Genomic DNA, 24504 nt, shown 5'->3' with positions numbered 1-24504 from the left:
AGTGAAAAAGAATTAGATTTACATCTCTGCCCTTAAACTTTAGTTATGGAATCATCCCTTACTCCAAAACAAGGTTGACCAAAGACCTGATCTCAGCACCTGCAGGTGGGTGATCTTTTCTTCTCAGGTCCTGGCAAGCTGGGCTGGCCACCGTGCCAGGAGGACAATGAAGACTTACAAGCCCTCCTGCTCAGTTTAGCTTGGGTTACACAACCCTCTGCATGGTCTGTGTAGTCCAGAAATTCACATTTAATTCAGGGCAGAGTAGCCACCTGAATTGACTGTACTGAGCCTAGCCTGCTCCACGTTCATTAATTTTAAAAGGTCCAGAGGAGAAGATAAATTTAAAAAGGTCTAGATCCAAGTGATAAACCTTGTTGTGAGAACCACACAAAGGGGAGTTTCACATCTACACTCAGTGGAACCAAATCTTTGGAAATACTGGAGAACCAGAGACAGGCTCTATGCAGACACAGGGACACCTGAGCATAAATAAGAACACATTTATGGTCACTATGCCATGCAAGTCAAAAATGCACATTTTAGGCACATATAAAATAGCATAATTCTAAGTGTCATCTCCTGTATGCAGCTGCATTTTAAGCTTGACTGATATTACAGCTTTGTCTTGCTCACAAGCTTGTTGAGCTCCTGTTTCCTTAACTTTGAAATTGGCTGTGGAATTGAAATTTGAGAAGCTACTTGTAAATGTTTCTTAAATAATAAGATTTCCTCTGGCAACTGACATACAACACACGTGAGAAAAGCTGAAACTTCCCTTCCAGAGTCCTTGAAAATATTTCTTTGTCCAGCTTTCCTGCTTAGTATTGAGTCAGGCCTGGTCTTGCACATACATTATTCAAGATACAACTCCCAAGGCTTAAAAACTTAATCTGTCACCCAGTGCTGTCTCTGTGAGGTCCTCAGAAAACACTTTGCTTATACACACACAAAGAAAGGAGAAAAATACTTGTCAACACAAGATCAAATATTCATCGTAAAGACATACCATCTGAAGGTGCAAGTTAACAGTCAGCCCATTCATTAAGGCTATTTCTTGTCTTTTGGCCCCTGAAAAATTAAAAAGATAAAAAAGTCTGAAAAATGGTTGAGTTTTTCTTTAAAATTTCAGAGAAATAGAACAGAGAGCAGAGAACAGTAGTGAGAAAGCAAAAGCATGAATTCAGTCAATGTCTCTCCAAAGCCTGGAAAGGAAACAAATGTTTGAGGTGTCATCAGAGTGAAATAAAAAGATTTCTTATCTGACTCTCTACGCTGCACTGGCAGGAAAATATTTATTTTTTTCAGGTCAGACACAGAAAACAAAAAAAAAAAACAGCTAAATCTTTCCATTTCCCAGCAAACCACCAGTGGATTTATTATCCTGAATACCTCAGACAAGTGAGGTCACAAAGACTGTATGTAAAGCAAGACTTGAAGACTTATTTTTGTCAGAAGTTCATATGTAACACAAGTGAGAAAGCATATTGAGATAATCAACTGTTGTAAGTGGTTACTGTAATGTCCAGATAAATCTCATCCCTAATTAAAAAATGAAATAAGCAAAATTGACCTATTGGATATAACAGACCATTATTAATGTATAAGCTTCACAAGAAGCCATACCCACATTGCTCCAAGGAGGATAATAACAGATGCCTTTGGACTACAGCTAATCACAGGCAGAGCTAATTAGTAACAACTAATGGTTGTTAGCAAGTATTTAGTAACAAACTCTCCAGCATTTGTCAAGCCCTGGTGAAAGGTTTTAGGTAGGATGGAGAATTGTGTGTTGGGCAGAACCAAGGTATGGAGAAAATCAATTCCTGTTTCCTTCTGGTGTGCTTGGTGTCTGTTCTTGAAAAAGAGAAATTCATTCTTGAGCCAAATCAATATTTTCACAGTCTTCTTCAGATGGGAGATGTGTTCATGCACCTTGTCCTGATCCTCACTCAGCCACAGAATCACCAAATGTGGAGAGAGGTTGCAGAGAGGAAGGGATGAAGAGAAATGTAAGGAGGCAGGGAGGGCAACAGCCACTTTTGGAATCAATAAAGAGGAAAGAAAAGCTGATTTGGGGATATAAAAGGGTAAGGGGAGCCACAAGAAAAGGAAAGCTGAACCCTGAATTTCTCCTGTCCCTACCTTACACTGCCACCATATCCTGAACAGTTTAAATTCACAGAGTGATTGCTATGTCAGTGTAGAAAAAAAGATATAACCATGGGTTCAACCCAATGTAGGTAAATATAACCAAAGAACAATGGAAATCTATAATTATCATTAATTCACACATTCCTCCCAAGCAGGCCTCAGCTTCTGCCAGCCCAGGAAAAGCCAAGCACCATTCTCATTGAGGCGTTCAAGGACATTTGCACTTGTTGCTGAAATCTCCAGGTTTTGGACAGAAGGATTTGGAAAACAGGTGTTAATGACTGCGAATGATCAGTCCAGGGGATGAGCCACACAAAAATGAATAAGCTCCCTCTTCCTTCAGACACCAGGAACATCATCAAATTTGTGGGAAGAAATATATAGAGGACTTTCTTCATAGGGAAAAATAAGCTTTTTTCTTCACTTAAACTCCTCTTCTTTGCTTTCTTTTCTTCCCTCTGATAGCATTGCATCCTAAGGCTCCTTGCTGCTGGAAGAGGTCACCTTGGGGTTGTTCTAGTGCAGATCCAGGAGACAGCTAGAGAGAGTGATTGCAGCTCAAAACAGTATTATTTGCAGTCTTAATATTTCTATGGAACTCTTGAGGCTGAAAAAAGGGACAGGATCAAGAAATGGCATTGTTCTTATTTGTCCCTCTGCTCCTTCTGTGAAATCTGTGGCTTTCACAGCAAATTCTGCATGAGCAAACCCCTGCCTGCTGTACTGATTCTGTATGAAACAAATGGTTAATCTGTAGATCACTTTTAGCTGCATGTTAGCATCCCAAATTAAATATGACACTACATTTGTCATGTAAGTCTTGGTCTTCGGTAAATTATATATTTATTAAAAGCCTTCCATTATTGAATTTCATGCCCACAAAAAAAAACCTCATCCATGTCATTGGAAAACGGTTATCCTTTATAACCCGCACTGCATTTCAGAAAACAACCTTTCCATGATCCAATTAACCTATTACAATATTCAAAGACCCGGCACACGGGAGACAAAATTATGTTTGCCTTCCTTATTTCCTAACTTTATACCCTATCTCCAGGACAGGCTAAAACCTGTATGTTCTGCATGATAAATCTCCTCTTTAATAAAAGGAAGCAGCGTTTGCAAAGTACAACTTCAGAGACAATTATGATTGCGTTAGGCAGACACTGCCATCCTTCTCCTCTCTGACTGCCAGGGAAGTCTGATCCTCGCTGGAGTAAGTAAAATGCATTTTGTAAAATGATTGGAAAAAGGCTAAGAGCCCCAATTTCGAAAACAGTTTGGTTATTTCAAATAATCCTTATCACTCAAAGTCACTCCAAATCTGCTCAGCGTTCAGTCTTCCCTCAACAGAGACCTGCCCGTGCCCATCGTAGAGCAGCAGCCGCACAGTTAATCTTGTTCCATCAGAAGGTGATCCTGCCAAGGTTGTAATGTTTTAATAAAGTCTGGTAGGAGAGGCAGAGATTGCCTTCACTGCCTTCAGCCACTTGGTGTGAACACAGGAAAAAAGGCTTGGCCTGCACTGACCTTGACTCTTCATTTCACAACGTATTTACTACTGTAACTTTCATTGAACAAGAAAATGTGACTGCCTTTAATAAGCAAGGTGCTCATGCACTGTAAACCATTAAGCAGACAAAAGGTGTTTTACAGTCCTTGGTCCATTCCCGAATAAGTTTTAGTTGCTACCATGGCTTAGGGTGAGAAATGACAATTCTTCCTCCCCCTCCAAAGCACATTCAATACTGAATAAAAAACACAGTAAAATTCTGTTCTTGTTCTTACATTAAAGTCAATAAGAAAGTAAATTCAGAATTCATTCAGCTACGTACTCGTACATAATCAATATTATTCTTTATTGGAAAACAGTATTTAAGCATAAATTGTGAGGGCTGGAACTTTAAGATCCCTTCCAACCTAAATCACTTCATGAATCTGTGGAATGCTACATTGAAAAGAACATTTTAACATAGTTTTTTTTCCCCTCCATTTACCCTTTTAGCCTCTTCACCATAGCCTACAATTTTAAAAATTGGAATTTACTATGATACATCCATTATTTGGGAAATATTAATTCATCTGCTTTCTAAGAATCACTCAGCTGTGTCCTGAAAAAGAGCTATGAGGATATTTTCTAAACAAACCCTGCACACAAATTTGAGAGCCAGTTGTGAGCCTAGACCACATTTTACAATTTAATCAAAAAGCCCCAAAAATTCTGGAGAACAGAATCCAAACCATGTTTTTTTATCTTTGAGAAAAACAACAGGAAGCACTTCCCAATAAAGAAATAATTTTAAAAACAAAGTATTAGGTTAGTGTTAGGGTGACTTCAGTTGTAATTTTTAATTGAAAATTTTAGAATATTTGTTTACCATGAAGAAAATCATATTAAGTTCACTGTGGTTAAGACATGGTGATGTAAAAGCACTGGTGTCACATGGAGCTTGGTAAATAAAAGGAAAGTAAGGAGATGGATGAGCAATTAGATGAAATTTAAGCGAAGCTCTCATTTCCATCTCCTTACACCTGCAGTGCATCTTGCAGTTAAATTAGTATTAAAATAGGGACTAAGTTGGCAGCCTCTAAAAGACAGATGGATAAGGGTAAAAGGGTCCCAGCCTCGTTCTCTGCTTTCTGCAGTGACTCTTAACCCACAGCTGAGGCCAGAGGGACCCTGGCAGGGACAGTGGCAGCAGGTCAGGGCTCAGCCTGCCTCAGGGCTCCACATTCTGCAAACAAAGCACAGGCAAACAGCCACAGAGGTGATGCAGAGAAAGATGATAACTCAGAAGCTTCCAGCTCTCCTTTGGGGAATCTTGGCTCTCTCTCTCTCCTGGTTATGTGAAGAACATCAGTGGTCATACCTTGATTACTAATTGGGGTGCCTGGGAATATTTGGGAATAATTGTCTGCCTGCTAAGATAAATTCAAGGTTTCCAGTTGAAAATTCCAAGGCACCTTTCCACATCTTCTTTGTTGTACCCTGACAGAACAAGAATATCCACTGGCCAAGGGAGATGGGTCATACTGGAGAAACCCCTAAATCAGCTGCGTTCAGCATTTCAACACCCTCCACTCCCTTTATATTTCCACATTTTTGTGTCCTATGATGCTTAACAGAGGAGGGTGCTGAGCTTGTCCTTGAATGTAATGAAAGCAAGAGAAGTAACTTCTTAACCTCCTGAGCAGCACCAGGTACAATAATAGCAACTTACAAAAATCAGAACCCCCAATCTACATTTTTAGATTTTTAATTCATTCTGCATATAGGGTTTGTCTACACAGCTCAATGATGCCCAGTGTAACCACACTCATGTTATCTCAGAATTTACATCATGGATAGGCCAACTACAACAATAATTTATTGCATTTGTTCTGCTCCAATAATAACACCCACTATTGTAGCTATTTGGAAACTTCATAAAGAATTCAGAGAGGGATTTTATTTATAAGTTTATAAATAAACTTGTCATGAAACATTCTTTAATGTGTCTGCTCCCAATTGTTCCAGTCCTATTTGCTTTTCTTGAAGGAGAAAGCCCATAATTTTCTCATTGAACACTTGTCTGCAGTTGGAAGAGAAATTACGATAAATTACAATATCTAGAATACAGCAGGTCAACATAAGGGCAATATTTTCCCTTAGTGATGGCACAAATGAAGGCCTGATAATTCAGTTCTGATAGTCACTATTGAGAGTTGCCTTTGACACCTACATTGAAATATGGGCCAGGTCTCCCCAAAATCTACTAACCTAGCCTTGACAACAGCTGGGAGGGTTGGGGGGAAAAAGACCAAGGCCAAGATAATTTCTCTTCCTCCTTCAGAGAGAACTCTGAAGGAAATCCCAGTGAAAGATTATTTCAGCAGCTACACAGAGTAAGAGGTGATAGAGGAGATTTGCATTCCTACTCAGCTGACTGCTTTCATGGCAAATTCACCAGGAGGAGTCTCCAGGGCTCCTCAGTCTCTGGAATAACCAGAAGCACTTCCTGCCCAAGTCCTGCAGCACTGCAGGCTCCTCAAGGGGACAGCGGGGTCATGGGAACTCATCAATAGCAGGTCCTGCCCAATTATCTGCTCCACTGCCATAAGCAGCTCTCAAAGATGAGTCTGGATTTAGTTGCAGGGAAAAGAGGAAAACCAGAAAATGTCTAGATAGAAATAATTTATCAAAGGGGAAGGTTCATAATTTTACTTCTGAAAGAGTGACTGAGACTCTGCAATACCAAGTGCCCTTTAAAAGGGCTTCATGTGTTAGTCCAAGTGGTTTATGATGCTCCAAGAAACCCTCTGCTGCAACTAGTTTTATTATATACACATCACACACATTCATCCCCTAAAATACTCACAGCCTTCAAATAAAACGTTAGCCAATGCACAAGAAAACCTGCTTTCAAACATAAGAATAAAAGGAACTTAATTCTGCCTACAAAGTTTCAGGTCTTTGAGTCTTAAAGAAACTAGATTTGTTTTTATTTCTGGAGAAAGGTTTTGCCCTGCACGTCACACCTACCAACCAGCTCAGCCATCAGGTCCAGGAGGCACTCGTCTGCCAAAGCCCACGGGCGCTGGCCATTGAAATGGCCATGGACACCTCTGAAAAGGAAGGGAAAAATGATGAAAAGGTGTGGTATTCTATTTGGATCAGTCCTAAGAATCACTTCAGATTTGGACACTCCACATTTGGAGGACGAGACATGCCTAAGCTGAGCACAACTCTTTTCTCATCCTGTTAAACCTCAGAGCAAAAGGCAATTTATTGGTTTATGACAGGATTTCAGTTGCTTGAAAATTATTTATTTTGGCTCACAAAATTCCTCTAGAAATTCATCAGTAAAGATGATATCTTTTTCACATGCCCCCTGGCTATATGGGCTCTGGAAGACTCTGGGGACAGGAAAGCTGGGACAAGGCATCCCAGTGTGAGATGGCACCTGCTAAGCCAGGCTGACATCACTGCACAGACAGCAGAGCTCACCCCACAGACTTCCACAACCTGCATTCCTGGCTGGCCATTAGATGGTGCAGAGGATGATAGACTGAAATACTGCCTTGCTCCCAGGCAGGAATCTTTCTTGTCAGAAACAATTTCCACCCTCCTGCATCTCCTGTCTGAGCTCACTCCTCTGCACAAACCAGAGGGTGCTTCATGCAGGGGCAGGTGCTTCCCTGCATCAACAGAGCTGCTTGCTAATTCTTATTGGTTCTCTTCTCCCTGAAAAGTTGTCCTAGAGCTCAGTGTGCATAAAGCTTTTTGGGTTGACAAAAGCTACTTTAAAACTTTGTGTTGCAAACTGATCCTGTCTACAGGGATCATATGGTCACCTTAAACTCAAGTGTTCTGCTACTCTGAGGTGACAGATGTATAAATTCAGTTCTGTATTAAGTGCTCAGAACTAAATTTTCCTTCAGTTATGACAGAGAAGAAAACTTTTAAGTTTTCTTATATATCTGCCAGGCATATATAAATAAAAAGTTGCCTATTTTCTTAAAGATGCAGGGTGTAGAGTACAGATTTAAATGCAAATGGAGGCAGATTGAGAAAAGTAATAATGGTGCTAATCCAGGGAAACATTGCTCTGGGCTCCCATCTCACACTGGATGATTTTCATATTTGCTGAGCACCATGGGGTACTTGTGGAGTTGGAAACACCAGGCTGCATGAGGCTGAGTATAAAACTGTTTCAAAATAAGGACAAAGCCAGTAGGAAGCTGGGTAGAGAGCAGAAGAAGCCCTAAAAGCTTTGATGTAAGAAGAAAGGGAAAAAAAGAAAAGTAGTAAACCTTTTAAAGAAGAACCGTCCCACAACGTTCACTCAAAATCACAGGAGGACAGCTGCAGATTAAGACCTGAGACAGGAGGATGCATGAGCCACTACCCCATCCTCAAGGCTATTTAAAAGATTGATTTTCCCTATCCACCTCATACTTTTCTTTCTCAGGTAGAATATCAGTCTCTTGCAAAAATTACCTGGGCGTTTACAGTCAGACCCTTTTTGATTGACTTGGGTCTAATTCACACCTCATAGAGATACCTCCAAAAAAGAGCTACAATCCTAAAAAAATAGGGGAGCTGATGCTTTTAAAAAACTCAGTTGGATTAACCATGTTGAGCTTCTCATCCTTACAAAACCCCATTTAATCTTGGGCTAGATTAGAGTAACAGCTGAAGGAGTGCAAAGGTACAGCTGAACATCTCTTACAGATAAAACAGCGTCCCACGCTCAACAAGTCCAATCCCACATCGACAAGGAGGACCCTACTCCTCAGTTTGGATGAGGTCCTGGTACAGCAGCTGACTGCTTTCCTCCATTTTACAATTGCTCTCTGATGAGTCCTCGAGAGCAGAGAGCAGGCAGTGTGAAATAACCCTCATTTACAAGAGCATTTCATAGATGAGGAATAAAGGCAGTGGGTAGGGAGGGGAGAAAATGCTGTGAGGGGCAGGAATAGTGCTGAAATTTCCTCCCTTGTATCAGCCCACAATGCAGCTGCATTCCCTGAAGACAGGGGGTATATGTTTCACAAACAGCAAGACATTTATTGGTAATTTCCTGTCTTATTCTTAACTGTAATAGAGTGATCGAGGGACTTTAGGATTATAAAGACTGTTAAAATAAAACCCCCAAAGATTTTCAGTAGCTCCCAGCCTGAGGGAATCTGTATTTCTGAAAGAGGATAGCAAATATAATAAGATGGGAAAAATAAGTCCTAACTACCTATGGGATTCTCTTTCATTAGCTTTCCCTGATTTTATAGCCATTAGTGTCATCCTAATGGGAATTTACTAATGAAAGTTCTCTCTATCAGCACACAGGACTATCAAAATTTCAGAATAAATTTCCAAGTTATCATGAAAACAGTTGTGAGATTTTGGTCATGAGAATGTTTTATTTTGAGAAGAAAACATGGACATTTAACCATATTGAAAGAAGGGAGAGGCAGCATTTATTATTATTCTTATTATTATTATTATGGCCCAGCTTACAGCTTGCCTCCCTCTTGATGGCAAATATAAATGCCAAGAGACAAAAATTATTGCCTCTAAAATGGTAGTTAAAAGCATATTCTTGGACCCTTTTTTTTTATTTTAATCACATGAAACTCTGTAGACTTTGCTGATGGCACAATACATCCTATTACATTTAGGTTGTAAAATTCTATGCTGTGCCTCAGAGAATTTATATCTCTGTATATTATGCCACCCCTCTCTCAGCTCTGGTAGGCACTGGGGGTAATAATCTTTAAGGACACAAGTGCAGTGCTCCTGGCATTCCCCTCATACATGGAGAGCCTTTTCCTCCCCTGCACCCCAGGTAGCAAAAGAGATTTAAATTGAGGTATCCAAATTAATGAATAACGAACTTCACCCATCAAATCGCAGAGCATCAGACAAACAGATATTTCTTCAACTTCTATGAGGGTTTCTCATTGTGCAAATTAATTTTTAGTTGGTTACCATTTTATTTTCAGTTTGGCAGGAAATCATAATTCCACGTTTTATTCGCTGAGGTCTGGTTGATTTAAAGCTTGCTAGGGGAGCTAGAAACACATTTTTTGAGATGATCCCAGGGTTTCAAAGGCGGTGAGAAAAGGAATTTAAATTAATTGCCATCTTCAGGAATTTTCTGCGCTCATCCAAATCTTAGTCAAGTGCAAATTTCCTTCTTGCTCCTTTGCCAAAAATGATGCAAGGTATTTAATGAGCCAGTACAGACTCTTAAGTTGGACCAAGGTTTCAAGCAAAGAAACAGCCAAAAAAGGGGAAGACATATCAAAAGAAAAAGAACTGTATGGACCAGCAGATTAAAGAAAAAACTAAAAATTCCAGGGCATTAAAAGATGAATTTTCAGCTCTACCACACAACCTGGTGAAAGGCAGAGTCCTGAGAATGGCAGGAGAGGTGGGGATGTCCAACAGGGCTTGGCCAAGCTGCACTCCTGTTTGCAGCCTTCTCACATCTTGCAGAATTAGTTCAGCACACAGACCCAAAGATACCTTCTGACTTGCTGAAAATTGTCTTTGCTACTCCAAGTGTTATGTTATAAAGCCTTCCTCAAACTGGGAGGTTGTTAATATCCTATGTCCATATCAGCCTCTTGCCAGACCACTTCAATGCTTAGAAGAATAGATATGTTTTATTTCTCTATATATGTTTTATTTCAATTTATTAATTCCTTGTTTATATTTACTATGCCAACATGCTTTTCATATAAGTGGTTCCTTCCCTCCCCTACACTGATACATCCACAGAGAACAATCCTTTCCCTTTCAGTCTTAATTTTGCTCTACAGCTCCAGTCCTCAGGACTTGCGTGCAGCAGGTTCCCCACTCCCCAGTCACCCTGCCAGCCCTTCACAGGAGCACTACTGGCTACAGCAGGCTCCCTTCTGTTTTAATTGTTCCACTTTAATGAGTTATTCAGACGAGAGACATTGCCTGCTGCAGTGAGTATGCTCACACACAGTAATGATTCTATAAAATATTTTAATTACTTAACTGGTTCTGGCAGGGCAGAGGGGAAAACAAGGCACTGCAAAGCATCTCTTGGCCTTCCTCCAACCAAAAAAGTCCCTTGAAGTTTGGACTTTTAAAACATTGGGTTATTGGCTACTCTAGGCTAAACATGAGGGAACAACTCTTCATCCCTTTTTACCCCTTATTCAATAAATCTTGGATTTAGCTGAAATCATAACTGAAACATGAAGCCTCAGAGGCTGCTTTTAAATCCATACTAAGAATGCCCGTGGCTTGGATTTGTAATTTTGCTACATTAGCATAAGAAACAGTGGGAAGGGATGTGGAGAGGAAGAATACAAATGCAGAGAAGGTGTGTGGGAGGCACATGTAGGATGAGAGCTGGAACCCACCAGTTAAAGTGGAGGTGAGGGAAAGGAACTAAGCACTGAGAGGAAACACAACAAGAGAGAGGCATTTCCATGTTTTTCTCTCCCAGCCGTTTGCCTGATGAGTTACCATCACTACTTGGAGATGAAGCTACAGCTCCCCTGTCCTTGACCAGCACTGGGTAATCTTCCTTTTCACTCTTGCCCTTAACTATGAGCAGTGAAAGCCATTTAAATAGACTCACAGCTCTTTGAGAGGGGTCCCAAGACACAACAAACAGAAAATGCAGTAAACCAATTTATAAGAAAGCCAAAATCTATACCATTGCTCACTTGATGGATGTTCCTAATTTGCATGCCATTTCCTAGATTCTTGCTACTTATTTATCTAAGCCAGAGCCACTACATCCCACACTGCTGACACAACAGCCATTGAACAGCCTTCAGCTGGGAGCAGCAACCACCTTAGAATGGGTTTTGCTAAGCTGTCCTTGGTGACTGGAATAAAAGTACTCATTTCTGTACCTTCAGCCACCTATTCCTTTGCATTCCATTCGCCACCTTCTCTAAGCATACGCTGCTCTCCTCAAAACCAGCTTGATCCTACCCTAGCTGTCTCAGTTGCTTTAGGTTCAGGATTTTATCCTGTTTCCTTGTTGATCTTAATTTGAGGAGTTTTGCTTAGTTGGTACTGTGGTTTTGTTTTGGTTTTAATTTGTTTTTAAACTTTCTGATTTGTTCTGGGTAAGGTTTTTGAGGCCAAGCCGTGTTTTTGGCAACAACCTTTCTGGTTGTGCCCCTTCTCTTGAAGTGGCTTGAAATCAATGTTCAGCCATTTTCCCCCCCTAGATACAGTTCCTGAAGGCACTTTTGATCTGAAGGAGCACACTGCCTACCTTTTTTCTTCCAGGTTTTTACAGTCACTGAGGAAAAACTCATCTTTCACTGCAGCAAAGACAAACACAAGAATAGAAGTGAGGCAGTGAAGATACAGTGGAGGAGCTGAAATAACGTTTGCAGTCCCAGTGCATCACTCTAAGAATGTTATCTGACTTCTGCCTTTTGAAGGAGCTCAGCTGTTTCCCTGACAAAGTGGGATAACAGCACAGAAATGGACAGGGTTGCAATTTTTTCAAATGACTGGAGAAACTGGATTGCTGTGCTGCCTGAATAACCAGAAGGAACAAGCTCTTCCCAAAGTCCCACTCATTCCCACTCATTCTCAACCTTCGCACCTATGAGAATACAGGTGAAAAATAGCAATCAATAAACCATATTGATGAGCTCCCAGCATTCATACATTTACAAGTGGAAGAGCAGCTACAGATTTCTCACATTTGCATTGAGAAGCCTCCATCTCGACTGTTTCTGCTGAAACAAGGCTGCCCACTTAGCAGAATTCATTTTTCCTCTTCTGCCTCTCCATATTTCCTCTGCTCTCTCACCATGAAATCACATCTGTTCCACTCATATCCCGCACCCTATAAAAGAGTTCATCTCTCACCCAGCTCACTCACTCATCTGGATGGTATTTTCCTTTCCCACCTTCAGTTCTCTGTTTTTTACTCATCATTTTCCTTACTCATCCCTGCTCCAGCTGCTCAGGCAGGTGCAGGAGATCTCAAAGCACAGACTCTTAATGGAACAGAACATAATATTAAAAAAACCTAAATAAAGAGTAAAAAAAGCTTTTTCTTTCCCTCATGCATATTAAAAGGTTCCCCATTTGTTATGATGACAGTGTCCCTTTCCTGCAGTGTCCTTCTTTTATCCTGTCTCTTTTACATCAGGTTGATTTAGCAAAGCTTGTTGTAATTCACACTCAGCTCCTTACTGAGAAGACAGGAATGTTTCTTTCTAAATGAAATGAACTTGTCAGGCAGAGACCTGGTTTAAGAGGAGCCAAAAACCTGCCAGCATGGCAGCAGCATCACCTGCATTCGGTGCTGTTTCAACGGGAGCTGCTTGTTGCAAGGCCTGCAGGGTGAATCATGCAGCTAAAAACATTAATTAGAAAATCACAGAGCCTGGAACCCCACCACATTCACCAGCAAGCAGCAGCAACCAAATAGGTTTGTGTGCTTTGTAGGGACACTTTATAGACACTGCAGGGTGGGGAGGGTTAAACTGCCCAGGTTCTCCAGATGAGCTAAGCAGAGCCACACACATAGCAGGGGCTATCACAGCTGAAAGGGTCTATTTGCCTGCTCTTGCCTTTAAAAGAGATACAAACAGCACTAGGAAAACACTGAACATGTTTTACTCCTGGGTTGGAGCACTTTTAATGCACTCTGCTGCTGCTCAAGCAGTTCCAAGGAAGACCCCAAAATAAAGAGCTCCTCTGAAGCACAGGTCAGCATCTGGCACACCCCACAGGGTACTCACGTCCGAGCCCACTTGTCCAGTTCTTCATCCAAGTAAGTTTTAACTTTTCTCGGCTGGAGCCCAAGAGAATTCCCAGCAAAGTACACACAGCTCTCCTCTCCATTCACCAGGGTCAGGTCAGCTGTGGGGGGAAACCAGAGAAACAAAAATGCGTGTGGGACTGAGCACTGGAGGGTCACCACAGCACATGTGGGACACAGCACAGGAGGGCCAGCAGGTGTGCACACACCCCAAAGCACAGGTGCCACCCCAGAGCTCTGTCCATCCCCATCCCCTGGACATCATGGTCCCCATATTGAAACAGAGGTGTCACATCCTGACCTCTCTCCCAGAACATCGCTCAAGTAACCCTGAAGAGCATCTAAGGAGGAGTTTTGCTTAGTTTTGCAACTATTCACCTTTTCCTCCTACAATTTTTGGAGCTGATGAGAGTTCAGGCACCACTAAATCCCCAGCTCTCAGGGGCTCTGTGAGAAGCAGACACTGGCACCAGTTTTATCAGATCTGTAACCAACAGATCTGATAAAATTTGTGTGTACTCACAACAGGGAGTATTTTCCCAATCAGGCTATCCACTTTTCTTCCACCACCAGGATATGCCTACTCTGAGTGATGAAGCTACTGGAACCATGCATTTAACAAAAGTTAGGACTAGGTAAATCTGTGTCTTTCATTAAGTTGTCCCTGCACAATTAAATCTCTATTTAGAGAACATGTAATTGTTGAGGAAAATATTTTAAAGCAGTCCTAAAAGTTTTTGTCTTGTCAGCAAATACTGTAGGCTGCACTTCATGTCATTGTCTGAGGAGAAGGAGCAAATCTATGTTGACAAATCCTTTCAATGATTAGGAGAAAAGCAAGGCAGTAGAAATTTATAAATAATAGCTCTAGTGAGGTTCTGAGCAATCTAATTACCCTATGTCATCATCTATCAATCCTAACACAGCCTTCTTCTGTTATTTCTCATGTTAGAGATTCTTGGAGGGACAAGTGATGGTGACCTTCTAGAAGTGGCAATTTGCATTTGTCTATACCTACCTATACTTACAATACTCCTGAAAGCTAACATCACATATAATTTAGATAAATACAATTGATATCCCTCAGAATAAGGACCAAATGAATGAGCATGTTAAGATACATGCTAAAAATGAACCATAAGATTGCAATGCAGTCTGTGAAAATTTTGTAAGGCCTGTAGAAAAACAGCCTGGAAAAGGTTTCTTACTACCTTTTGCACTAACAATTACCAATTTCATTGAACTTCCCCAGAAACACATTTTTCAAGAGTATAGACAACTTGGGTAATTTCTTAATTAAAGTTTTAGAGGCTTTTATAAAGCGTAAGTCAGAGAGCAATCTCAGCCTAATCTGTTTTGCAGATACTCTGTCTGTTTTTCATCTCCATTGTAATATGAATGAAAACAGAGAGGCATAAATATCATCCATGCCCCCAAACTGATTCTATTAAAAGTTCTTTTCCTACCAAGAAACACAATAACGCTGTCCCCCTGGGGTTAGACAGAAGGATCCTTGCTCAAGAATCTCAAGCTCCATCTCACCAGTGCTCTCCAAGCACTAAAACAGGTGAGGAATCATCAACAAGGCAGATTTTCTTGCACCACAGTCCTTTCTAAATAAAAACACATCTGTTCACCTTGGAGAGACAGGGCATTGCCTTTTGGACAAAGTTATTTTAATACACTTCTGCCTGCTCCTTTTGATATTCTTTTCTTGATATGTTATCAACTCTAATCCTGGATGAACTTTTTTTCCTTTTGACAAAAAGCTCTTTACTTCCCCCTCTCTGACATCACTAAAATATTAATTTTAGACCATTGCTGCTCATTTTTTTCACCATCTTTGTAATTTCTCCTGATCGGCACCTCCAACAACTCTACATTCACTGTGATATTCTTTTTTCCTAGCACTTGTCTTTCCCCAGATTACATTTATTTTTCATGGTGTAGGCCCTTTTAATTTCTGGAGGAGCTGTGGTTGATTTGAAATCCATATTGAAATATTCTAACAGGAAATAAACACAACTGAGGAAATAAAAGCTAAGAAAAAAAGAAATATTGAAATGTGTTTTTAGAGTAGCCTGGATCAAAAAATACATTTGAGTTAAGATTAATTAAATATATTATATATTTACACACCTTCTCAGATTTCTGCAAACTGGTCAAATCTAATCATATACATTACTTTGCATACTAATTATACCCATTCATTATTGGGTGCATCATTGAAGATGCACTTCTATACCTTTTAAACCTAAAAGGAAAAGCAAGTTTATTGTCAGAAATATTCAGTCCAAATAAAAGGGAAAAATGTAATGGGTTCATTAATCAGAATGGAAGGACTAAATCTGCTTGTACCTATCTGAGCTCTGTCCTTAGCTGAAGGATAAAAGATCTCCACTTTCACAACTGCATGTACCCCACTTGCCAGCCCTCCAAAAAGCCAGATTTTTATGGTTAACCACTACTTTTAACCATTTCTTCTGGAAATACAGCTCAGCTCTTTCACTCCAGGGCATCTTTTTATTCCCAAGAAACCAAAAGGCACCCTACTCCTTTAGCAGGTGACAAAGCAGGAGCCATAGCCTTCATGAGATGGGTGATTTGGTGCCCAGGCCATTTCTGCCTCCTTCCTGGGACGCACAAAGAGAGGATAAAGAGACTTTGTTGTCAGCTTGGAGAAGAACTACGGGATCCAAACATTTCCCTAAGTCTTCTTGTGTCATCTTTGCCTCATTTGCTCACCTGAGCTTTGCCCCTCATGCTTGCCCATAAAACCTCCCAGATTTGCAGGGAGTTAGGCTGCTGCTGCTTTCCCCTTGATGGATACAGCAAATAAACAGCCCTGGCAGTTTATAACTTGATAACTAAATTAAACTATTCTAATGACTTCCTAAATATTTTCCTGTACGTCATCTCACCGTTGTCTCCTATGGATGTTCTCATCTGCTTCTCGTAAGGTTTCATTTTAAAGCCTCATTGTAATGCTTTATGTAAATATATAAAGAATATTTGATGGCTAATATCTGGAATGACATTTATCTTCAGGAACGTGTTATCTAGCATCCGCTCCTGGGCGCAGATAAATGTCATGGCAGATCTGTCTCTATGCTATAGTCACACAATGTAAATATATAAATATATTTACACCCCTGCTGCTCTTCAGCAGGGAAGCTGTTCTTGATGACAGCTGAAGCACAGAAAAGAAGAAGGACAGGAAAAAAAGGAGAGGGAAAAACCCCTCAATTTAGGAACACCAGAATGATGGGTTCTCTGTGCTTTCCAACTGGTACTACTTTGTACATTGTTTATCCTCACTAAAACACATTTATCCACAGTCTGGGGACTAAATATTAGGGGGAATATCTAAATATTAGCGGGAATACCCCCACAGTCTGGGGACTAAATATTAGACTGCTGCAAGGGGAAAACCCCACAGCAGCAGTCCTTGGGTCTAAATATTGTAGTGATTGAAAATCAAATAATAGTGGACATTGAAAGGGAAGAAACCAAAACTGTCACGTGGGTATCAAAACCTCTACTTCTACTTCTCAGAAGATTCTTTAATCTGAAGCTCCTACAACACTACACTGAAAAGTGACCTTTGATATCCTGGAGAGACATTTGACATTCTGCAGTCAAAGATCCAGCTGCTCCAGCTTGGGCTGGATTCCAGCAGCACCACTGCCATGGGAACTGTGTTCCAGCATCTTTCCAGCTTCAGTGGCACATCTTGCAGCACCATGGTGGCAGCTGAAGGAGCTTTGAGTACAGAATAGTCAAATATCCAAGCAAACAGAGGGGGTTTAGGAAACTCTCAAGTGACCAGGGTAAAAAAAAAATGAAAAAGAAAAGTTACAGGGGCACGGAGGAAGCACATAGTTTAAATATTTACAAAGTGTCCAGTCCTGCTCTGAATAATAGAAACAGCACAACTCAAGGATTTAAATGTGGGGAAAGATAAGCCAATGCCACCAGAACACAGAGAACTGAGATTTATCATCCCCGTGTCCCAAGGGCAGGAGCAGACTGCATTCCCAACACTCATCATTGCTCAGCAGGAAGATACTGAAGACAGACTGTTTCAAAAGATGTCCAGGAATTCAGACTATTGACACCATTTTCTATCATAGTCCCTTACTAGACACACTTTGGTGAATGCACCTGTAATTTCTCATTTACCATCAGTAATGTCCTTTCAGAAAAAGAAAACCTGCAGAAAATTCTGTCTGCGCTAATTGGGAAAAGAAATGGCAAGGAAGTTCTATCATATCTTTTCCTTTCATTATCAATAGGAACATTTAGCCAAGGCAGGAAAGGAGGAGAGTGACTGTGCCTGTGTGTGTTCACCATCTCAGGAAATAAATCTGCCATTTCTCCAGTGTGCAGTGACCAGGGCCTGCAGAGCCAGCACAGGTAACTGAGACAAAAATAAAGCCAGACAGGGCTTGGGAAGCAGCAGGAGGAGAGACCAGGACCTTGCTGCCTCCATAGGTGGCTGCTCCCACCAGGTTTCCCTGCACGAATGTGGCTAAACATGGTGGCTATTGCAGGCATCATAAAAAAGTTGGAGCTGGGTTTTAGTTTTGATGGTCTGGGGGTGCTAACCCCAAGCAAATGCTTCCCTCTCAGCCTGAACCCCCTTTTCCACCCCTCCTGCTTCCACACCAAGCCCTCCCCATGCCCAGACATGCCACAGGCTCCTCAAAGCAACCTGTGGAACAGGAAAGAAGGAGAAAAATGTCCAGAACAATTTCACATAGCTTCACTGAAGTCAGGTGCTGTCTATTTTTAGGCAATTCATGAGGAAAGTGGAAAATATCTTCAAATAAAAGCTTCATTATGAATTATTTGCTCAGATCAATTATTTGTTCTGAGGCACAGTGTTCCATTTGGCCTCAGTGAGAAAATAGCTGCACCACCAGCAATAAGACATAAATGTTCACATAATATATATACTGCCTCTTTCATTAACTAAAATAATTGTAACCAGACAGATAATTCCAAGCTGAATCACACCAAGGAAGCAACTGCTCTGAACTATCCGAGCGAGGCTGATGTTTCGAGCCATTAGACAGAAAAGCTCCTGCCTGTAATTTTCAATCAGTCACTACATTGTTCAAAGCTGCTGACTGACAGCATAAGCACCACATAAGTACTGTATCCTCACATTTGATTCAGGATGGCAACGAGAACATAGAGCTTTTGGTGCTAGAATAAGCTGATGGATTGATTTAGCAACAGCGGGGACATTCTGTGCTCAGATATGACTACAATTGCTCAATTATCTCATAAGTGACGATGATTTCCAAAGAATTGTGATAAACACATGCAGAAGATGTGAAGCCCAGCCCTTTCCCCCTCCCTCTCCCTCAACAACAATTATAACTCTCACTTGGAGGCAGATCCTTGACTTTGGGGACACAGAAACATTCCCGAAGATGCTTTAACTCATCTTTTTCATCTAAGTGAAGAGCAAGCTTTTTGTCCGTGGGGCTGCAACCGAGCTGCAAGGCAGTTTGTTCCAAAATGCTTGCTGGGAGCACAGGAGAAGACGGATCCATTTTCAGGTCATTTAATTTCACCTGAAAATCAGAAATGGCAGTTTAGCTTCTGCAGTTTGCATAGTCACAAGTGGCTGATAAGCAGCCACTAAAGCTGCACCATTCAAGACCCAAACTTCCTTGATTTAAAGCTTTTAAAAAGTGAAGTGTCTGAATAGAATAGTAAACCTGATCAAATATTTCCAAGGCAACATATTGCTGTAACCCCCAAAGGCTTTTTTTCTTTCCCTTCTACAGATACAAAGCTCTTCCCTTTTTAAACTTTATCAGCCTCTTCTAAGTGTTCCCACCAGACTGACAGCAGCTCCAAATGCTGGAGTGTCACTCACAGTCTGGAGACGTCAAAGCCAGAGGCAGCATTATTGTTTCTGCAGTCTGAGCTCCTAAGAATAGCAGGTGCACAGATGCATTGAAGTTGTTTCCACATTTTCCAATGTTCAGCCCCTTTCAGCATGTTTTGCCTCAAAAATTGGAGGGGGTGTTTGTATACGGCCGTGCTCATGTGCAAGGGCAGAGCAGGCAGGATGCAGGTGTCAGGCAAGCACAGCTTTCAAAATCAGGGCCTTGAATTAATATTTCCTTTCAGCTACACCAAATATCCTGCTGGTTTAGATCTCTTTCTCCCAGGAAAGGAGAGAAGCCCAAGTGAAATCAGAAAAATGACAGACCACGAATTCTAAGAGAACGCCCAAAACTAACTGCAAAATTTGCAAGCTCGTTGATCTTGATATGAAAACAGTCCTGTAACTGTAATGCTCAGAGACGCCACTGTGCTCCAGTCAGCACTTGTGCGCTTGGCTTTACAATTGGCAGAGAAGGTTTGCAGCACATACTCTGCACTTTAGGGCAAGACTTCCCTGCTGTGTTTTGTGGCAGCAGGCAGCCAAGAGGCTCAGTGAGGTGCTTGGTGGCTGCCCCAGTTTAGGGAAATGTGTAGTTACACCACACAACATTCTCTGCCTTTTTAACATCCCCAAGAGTCTTGGTGCAAAGGACCCCTCGAGGGGATAGGCTGAAATAGGATAGATTAGCACATAACAAGGAAAACAGAGCCACCAGAGAATATTACTTTTTTTTTCTCTGTTTGAGAAAGAAAACTCTTGAAGCACATATCTTCCATAAGCTCTCATTTCTTAAAGCCAAAATATCCTGCATGTAGCTATCAGAAACAAGCTGTGGATAGAACAACAGATGACTATTGAGAAGAGCTTTGTCAACACATATGGGAAGGACAACGGTTGGTATTTAAATATAAACTCCCCAAGCAGCACGGCCTCCTTAGTGCTAATTAACCCAAACCTGTTTATACTCTGGCCAAATGGCCAGCATGATGCTACTTACCTGCTTTAATCTGCTATCATTTGGTTTTATTATTATTATTTTATTATTATAAGGCTGATATCTTACACAGTAACAATTTTTCCCCTCCCACCAGCATGCAGAGTTAAAATAAAAAAAAAAATAAAAAATAGCAGCAGAGTTCTTTAAAACAACAGTTTTCATTTAGCTAATGTTCACCCTCCCCTGGGATTTATTGGAGACATCCTATTTTTATGCTGTCTCCACACAGGTTGTTCACACCTCCTCATTGTCACCAAATTTATCATTCCTACTCATTCACCCTAATCATCATTCAGCTGGGGAAAAGAAAAATAAAATGGAAAAATGTTTGGGAAAAAAAAAAATAGCATCTTGATTTTCAGAGTGCTATTCAAGGTTTCTAGGAGGCAGAGGGCTACAGCCAGACTGGGAGCTGGGTGTGACGCTCAAGTGGCCCCAACTCCCAAAGAGCTGCACCCCACTTAAAGCCCTGAGGAAGGTGTGACCAGGCTCCCTGTGCCCCAGGGAGCTGCTCCTCAGCTCCACCACAGCTGAGCAGCTGCTCCAAGAGCTCTGCTCCCTGCTGGGTGTCAGTCACAGATGTGCCCTTCTGCAGGTCAGGACCTTCTGCACCTGATTTGGTGCACCAGGATGGCTTAGGGAGCTTGATTTCCTCCAGATGTTGTGAACCAACAAGAAAAGCAAGGTATGGTCACAGACCCCATGGCCATCACTAACACAGTCACCTCATCATACACATGGAGTAACTCAAGTTTCACTTCCCCAAATTACAGGATTAATGAGAGCTTATTTCCGAGCAACACTTGGATCAGCACTTGGAAAGCAGAACTAGGTTTTGTTTCCAAGGCTTGTTTATTTGATTTACAACCCCAGCATGGATGTCCCAATCCCATTATCAAAGCATGTCCAGCACATACATAATAAAGATAGAGCTTTCTGTTTTTAATAATGAGCACTTAATGCAAATTATGTAAAAAAATCCTTAGATGAGGGATTCAAACTCATGTCTCCCTGACTGTCTCTTTCTAGGTAAAATAATTGCCAGTGCAGTATTTTCTGTAAAATCTCCTTCCCACTCAAGTTAATGCCTGGATTTTCATCTTTTTTTTTTATTTAATTTTACTCCCTGGTGACATACCTCCTGGAGGTGAGGAGCCTTCTCAGCTCTCTAAACAGATCAATCTTGAGTTATGAGTATTTGCTCTGTGATGCTCAGCCCCCATGGTCCCTAGGAAGTATTGCCATCACCTCTGTCATCTTCTGAAAACAGCCTAAAGGGGGTTTGAGAGCCTCCAGTGTTCATCTCCTGGGACCACTGAGGTAATTGCCCTGAAATTTGTAATAAGGAGGTGGATGATAAGGGTGCTTGAAGGACTGTTTGGTATTATAACCCCATTCTTCTCACCCAGCCTGTGGATTCCCTGCTCTACACCACATGAACACAGCACAACTCCCTATTATTTAGGAATTCCTATGATTCATCTCAGCAGTCACCATTTCTTTAGCAAGGGCACCCAGTTATTGCTGTGGATTTGTGGCCATCATCTCCCAGGTCATCCACTGACCCACCTGGCAAGCACAGATGGGTTTTGGTTCCATTTGAGGCCTGATCCAAACCTCACTGAAATCAATAAGTGTTTCTATTCTAGACAGCAATTCCTGGATCAGGCTCTTGGTTCCCTGTCATTGCTGCATCTGACCAATGACTTACATTTATTGTGACTCTTATTGACATTAGATTTTGACAACAAATATAATATTAAATACAGAGATCTAGAAGTTAAAAAAAATAAGTGCTCAGGGGTATCTGATTTAATACAAACATTATGAAATAAGATAAAACAACTAAAATAAAATCAATCAAAATCCTGTTGGGGAATGAAATCCCAGAGATCCAATTCTGAGACCAGCATAAGAAAGTACTTTTGCCCTTTGAGTGGGAATTAGGCTTCAAAGAGAGGAATCCCAGAATTGCTTGGGGTTGGCTTTTCCCATTCCCCTTAACTCTGACTGGCATTATTCGTTGTTTTTGTTTTTTTTTTTCAGATAGAGTCCTGTGCAACTCTTTTACAATAATTCATGATTCATTTGCTGTTTTCTACATGTAGAGCAAACACATTTGTATAAGAACAGCACACTTTCTCTCCTTATATCTGAAAACAATATTCAGTAACCTCTTCAAACTGAAATTCAGACCCATCAGAGAAAAAGGCATTTCCCACTTTGATAAACATAGCTCCTTATCAGAATGTTTTTTTTATACAGCTTAGAGAAAAAAAGAATATTTTAAGTGAAACAATTTGTCCCCACTACCTACTCCAAAAAAAAGTAATTCAGGTGTTTTCATTTAATCCCAGAATGGTTTGGGTTGGAAGGGATTTTATAGGCCACTTTGTTCCAATCCCTGCCATGGGCAGAGACACCTTCCACTAGACCAGGTTTTCTTCTTGCTTTCCTTGAAAATTTATTACAACTTTTGACTTAAGAGATGACAAGTCAGTATATTTTTACTTTTTTCTTCTTTCTTTGTTCTTTTGCTCTTCCACAGGACTTGCTTGTACTACACCCTGATTCAATGTAAAAACTCAACTATGACTGTAGGCATTCTTTCATATTCAAAAAGATCACATGCAACTTATATTAAGAAAAAAAAGTCATTTTTCCATAATTTATCAGCCTCTATCAAACATTGGCCTCTAGTACTTATTTCCCATTTTAAAGCTATGAAAGACAATGGATGAGAATTAGTCAGGCACAAGTGACACGAATGTCTGGGTGATTATTTCAGTTTTGTCCTTTATGCATAATTTACTGACTAAATAATAAAAAAAAAAGTGAATATTAGCAAGTCGTCTTATCAAACCTCCTCAAGAAGGTCCATTAGGCTTAATTATAAAATGATAATTTGTCCTGCTTTAGATCTGCTTGTATCTTTATGGATCTCCCCTCTGTCTTGATGTCTTTGTAGAAACAAAAAAAAAACCAAAAAAAAAAACCAAAAAAAAAGAAAAAAAGTAAAGTTCCCTTAACCCTCCCCTTAAAACATTTTCTTTAAATATTCCAAGATGCTACTCACAGTCTTCCTACCCAGCACAGTGCTGACAGGCACACAGTGAATCCCTACTTTACGCTGTATCCTGAAGGGAAAAGGGTTTATCATGGAAATGTCCTGCCCTCTCTGCCCTCCAATAGCTGCTCTCCAGATTGCTAAACACAGCTCAGCCCACAGACCTTTGATATGGTGGGGCTGGTGTCCTGATGCACCCTTTGGGGAGGAAAACTGGGGGTGTGCACATGTGTGAGTGGGGAAGGTTGCTGTCAAAATACACCCACTGAAAGCACCAATAGCGCCGTCATTGAGGCTGGTGCAGAAAACAAACAAAAGAGGAACTCCAGAACTGTAAGGGCTGATTCTCTTCCCGTCCTTACACCAAAGAAATTGCTTTGCTTGAGAATGATTGTGCAGAAGGAAGTTTCTAAAACAGCACAGCCCAAAGCAGCATGCAGCCTAGATTACTTCAGGTTAAATACACTTCAGTGAATTTGTTTAAATTATGGAACCAGAGAGAAAGAAAAATCTAAATATTCAAAACATCCCCAACAACAGACATGCAGCAGCAACCACCACTGTATAATTAAATAAGTTAAACAGCGCAGTGTCACAGCTGCAGCAAGGGAATGTGACAGAGAGGAATTATAATAAACTCAGTTACTTTGAGTAATTTAGGCACTTATTGACCTTCATGTCAAGAAGCACTATGGTGCTAAAAGTAATTTTACATAGAAAATTCATCTTTTCTGCTCTGGAGTGAAACCACGTTACCCTGTGGTCGGCAGCCCTTCCTGGGAGGGGTGATGAAACTCCTGAGCAAATACTCATTGCTGCATGGAGAAACAGCCACAGTCACGTGCCTGGCTCCCCAGACTCTGACCCCACCACCACATGATCTCCGAGTTAACCAAAAACCAGGTGTATATATAATTATTTCTCCTGTTATTATATTTTCCTTTGCCACTGTGGTGAAATTTAAAGCTCTGATTAAATTAAGAACGCATCCCTCTTCCATATGGGCATGGGAAAATAAACACAGCTGCAATGAAAGTGGGTTTAAACCAAACTCTTTTACTTTCATGAAGGAGACAATAGATAGCAGAGCAGCAAGAAGCCAGTAGTGTTTGCAATC

The 24504-nt window shown here is 40.9% G+C and overlaps 1 protein-coding gene across 1 annotated transcript in view; it reads right to left on the bottom strand.

Annotated features, from left to right (window-relative positions):
- The window catches only part of KYNU (kynureninase), a 58627-nt gene extending 34475 nt beyond the window's left edge, over positions 1–24152 (bottom strand). The window contains exons 1-5 of the mRNA XM_036386850.2: positions 24144–24152; positions 18811–19000; positions 13396–13516; positions 6677–6759; positions 1010–1071 (exon numbers count right to left, since the gene is read on the bottom strand). Of these exons, the coding sequence (XP_036242743.1) occupies positions 1010–1071; positions 6677–6759; positions 13396–13516; positions 18811–18979 (435 nt within the window). The 5' untranslated portion in view covers positions 18980–19000; positions 24144–24152. The remainder of the gene's footprint in view (positions 1–1009; positions 1072–6676; positions 6760–13395; positions 13517–18810; positions 19001–24143) is intronic.
- Positions 24153–24504: the final 352 nt, after the last annotated feature.

Source organism: Molothrus ater, chromosome 7 (assembly GCF_012460135.2).
Source record: "Molothrus ater isolate BHLD 08-10-18 breed brown headed cowbird chromosome 7, BPBGC_Mater_1.1, whole genome shotgun sequence".
In the NCBI taxonomy this organism is placed as follows: Eukaryota; Metazoa; Chordata; class Aves; order Passeriformes; family Icteridae; genus Molothrus; species Molothrus ater.
Note: the sequence above shows the minus strand (reverse complement) of the source record. Positions and strands in the feature narration are given on the sequence as shown.